The sequence below is a fragment of the Cephus cinctus genome, unplaced genomic scaffold (genome assembly GCF_000341935.2).
Source record: "Cephus cinctus unplaced genomic scaffold, Ccin1 Ccin1_scaffold0126, whole genome shotgun sequence".
Classification (NCBI taxonomy): Eukaryota; Metazoa; Arthropoda; class Insecta; order Hymenoptera; family Cephidae; genus Cephus; species Cephus cinctus.
In genome coordinates this window covers 211,561-214,084 of record NW_014332860.1, presented here as the reverse complement: position 1 = coordinate 214,084, position 2,524 = coordinate 211,561, and the positions used below count along the sequence as shown (strand labels likewise).

Here is a 2,524-nt window from a genome sequence, read left to right as displayed (position 1 = left end):
TATTACCTTTTTTCCTAGTCATTCATAATATTTTTTTTTTTCAATTCGCAGTGTCTTTCCGATGCCCCGAATTTCTTTTCACTATCAAAAGCATTTTAATAATTTCAGTATACGTTAAAGAAATCCTAAGGAAAGTCTCGACCGCAAAGTGACGTATGAATTTTTATCATCAGAGTGATTTTTCATTGGTTCGAATATTCGCCGCTGGATTATTCGTCTTGAAAAACTATGACATCTTGTTATCGGCCGAGTTGCCTATAAGAACGCGCTGAGCGAATGAATCAAAAGTGCGATAATCGATCATATCACTTCCGAACGATCCAAAGTCCAAAGACGATGCGATCGGACTGCGATGCGCGGAATGTGCTTGGTTCGAACCTACAGAAAGGAAATTGCAGAAGCATCGAAAGCCGCATTCATCGACGTAACCAATCCGTAAGGACTGTGTTCTCGCAGGAATTTAGAGGTTCCTCCACAAGGAAGCAACTCGCTGGCTTCTTTTGATCCATTTTATTATCTCCCTCTCTCTCAGCATCCTTTCTGAGTAGGTCACAACCACATTCTTAAAATTGATTCACTTTTGTCCCAAGTTATAGGAAGCAGGACTACTAATACCGATGGAGCCGATAGTAAAACGCTAGTCAAAGGGAGAAATCCAAGTGAGTTATAACTTTTTATTAGATCCATCAGGAAGTTTTGATTCGCGCTTCGATTCTTCCCAGGCAGGACCATTGGCATCGTGGTCATTTGGGAGAAAATCGGCAAACCACTCGATAGGAATTCTTTCTTTTAAAAGTAGTTTCGAATCGCCTCACAGCCCGAGAGTAAAAAGCCTTCTTTTTTCCTCCTGTGCATCCCTCTCGAACCTCTTGTTTTTTTCCCTCGGAATTAATTAAAAAGATTGAAACTAGTGCGGAATCTTAGCTATAACTTGGGCATCGATTGCGAGGATGGTGGCGTCGTTAGATTGTGTATCTCGTCGAATGACTTCTTGGCTGCGTGCTGAAGATCGTCCATGCTTTTCCTGGTCTTGCTGGTGAGGTCGTCCAATTGCCGTCGCGTTTGGAAAAGAAGCTCGTCGGTCGATTTGACCGCGGTGTTCGCCAGATCCTTAACTTCCAATTCGATTTTACCAATTACCCACTCCATCGCCTGCCGTCCCTGAAACACAGCGAGCGTTTAGTCCTCGATCGACTCCAAGGTTGATTAACGATTAACGATTCTTCCTTTTCCTTGGCCGATTTTATTTGGCGCTGGAGGGTGGGACAGTCAGCTGTCAGAGAATGGATCGAGCTGCAGATTTGATAAAATGGGAGCTCACCTTGCCAGCATTGAATGATATTTTGGAGGTCAAGAGATCTTCCATGTAGTGAGTAAGAGGAACACCCTGGACAGTGACTACGGCTTCCTGAGTGAGAAGAGTTTTACCGGCGTCTCTGGGGTCCGGCATATACCTCAGAGTCTCGTCAACGGCTATGTAGTTGCAAAACGTCAGCTGAAAGTAGAGCACAGGATAGGCCATTAGGCGTGTTGCACAAAGAAAGGTAGATTCTCGTGAAAGGGGACAGACTAGTAAAGGGGCGTTCACACGTGGTTGGGAAATTATAGCGCTGCTCATTTTCCTGGAACTCGCACCGCGATTGTATCCATGTAAATAATCAATGTGATGAAATGCAGGTGCGAGCGAGAGAGGACACGCAAACGTTTCCCGCGACAATAGAAAAAGGAAAGAAAAAGATTTGAAAAAACCTAAAACTCCGGGCTTTTATATTTTTGTATTCCCGTTCGTTGGTCCGTTCGTAAAACCAACCCGACGGCTGAATTCGTCTGGTTTACCAGCAGCAGTCTATAACGTTATTACCGCCCTAAAATAGACCCTCGACTACACGTGCTATCCTGCGGGATAAGACCTATCGATATTCTGGAGGTCTGGATATCTGTGAGATCTTCGCAAAGTCAAGAATTCACGCCCCCAAGAAGCCTCGAAAGAAAGTTTTTCCACGGGAGAACGAAGAAAGCTTTAGCCGGGTTTGTCTGGGGAGCGATTCTACTTGAGGATTGACCTCGGTAACATTATTCTCATTTATCCCGAAATTCGTAAAATCGTTGGATATTATTCGAAGGCTCAAAAGGGGCTCAGGGGGGCTCAGGGGGGCTCAGGGGAGGCCCAGGATCCACATTCGGAAGGGTGCATTGCGAGTGCATTATTAGGTGCACCAGCCGACGGGAGGAATGGTGGTCGCGAAGGTGGAACGATTGAATCGGCAGGGTGCGATACGTTCCGCATGGAAATTAACGCCTGCGGCATTGTGCCTGACGAAGGAGAGATGCAGCCTGCATTCAGGACGCCATATTACCAATCAGTGAAGCCAACTGTGTTGCATAACACACGAGCGTCCATCCGCAAGAACCTATCCCGACCAATTCTCTCTCAGGCTGCATCTCATCAACCTATTGACCCTGTTGACCTTCCGAACCCTTTAATCTTAATTTACCTAATTACCAGATAGTCCCCCCCCCCCCC

General features: G+C 45.9%; 1 protein-coding gene across 2 annotated transcripts in view; it reads right to left on the bottom strand.

Moving 5' to 3' along the window:
* LOC107262743 (protein slowmo) overlaps positions 1 to 2,524 on the bottom strand; it is a 10,854-nt gene continuing 8,330 nt past the window's right edge. For both annotated transcript variants that reach the window (XM_015729248.2, XM_015729247.2), the window contains 2 exons: positions 1,322 to 1,495; positions 1 to 1,161 (listed from right to left, as the gene is read on the bottom strand). In XM_015729248.2, the coding sequence (XP_015584734.1) occupies positions 925 to 1,161; positions 1,322 to 1,495 (411 nt within the window). In that variant the 3' untranslated portion in view covers positions 1 to 924. The remainder of the gene's footprint in view (positions 1,162 to 1,321; positions 1,496 to 2,524) is intronic.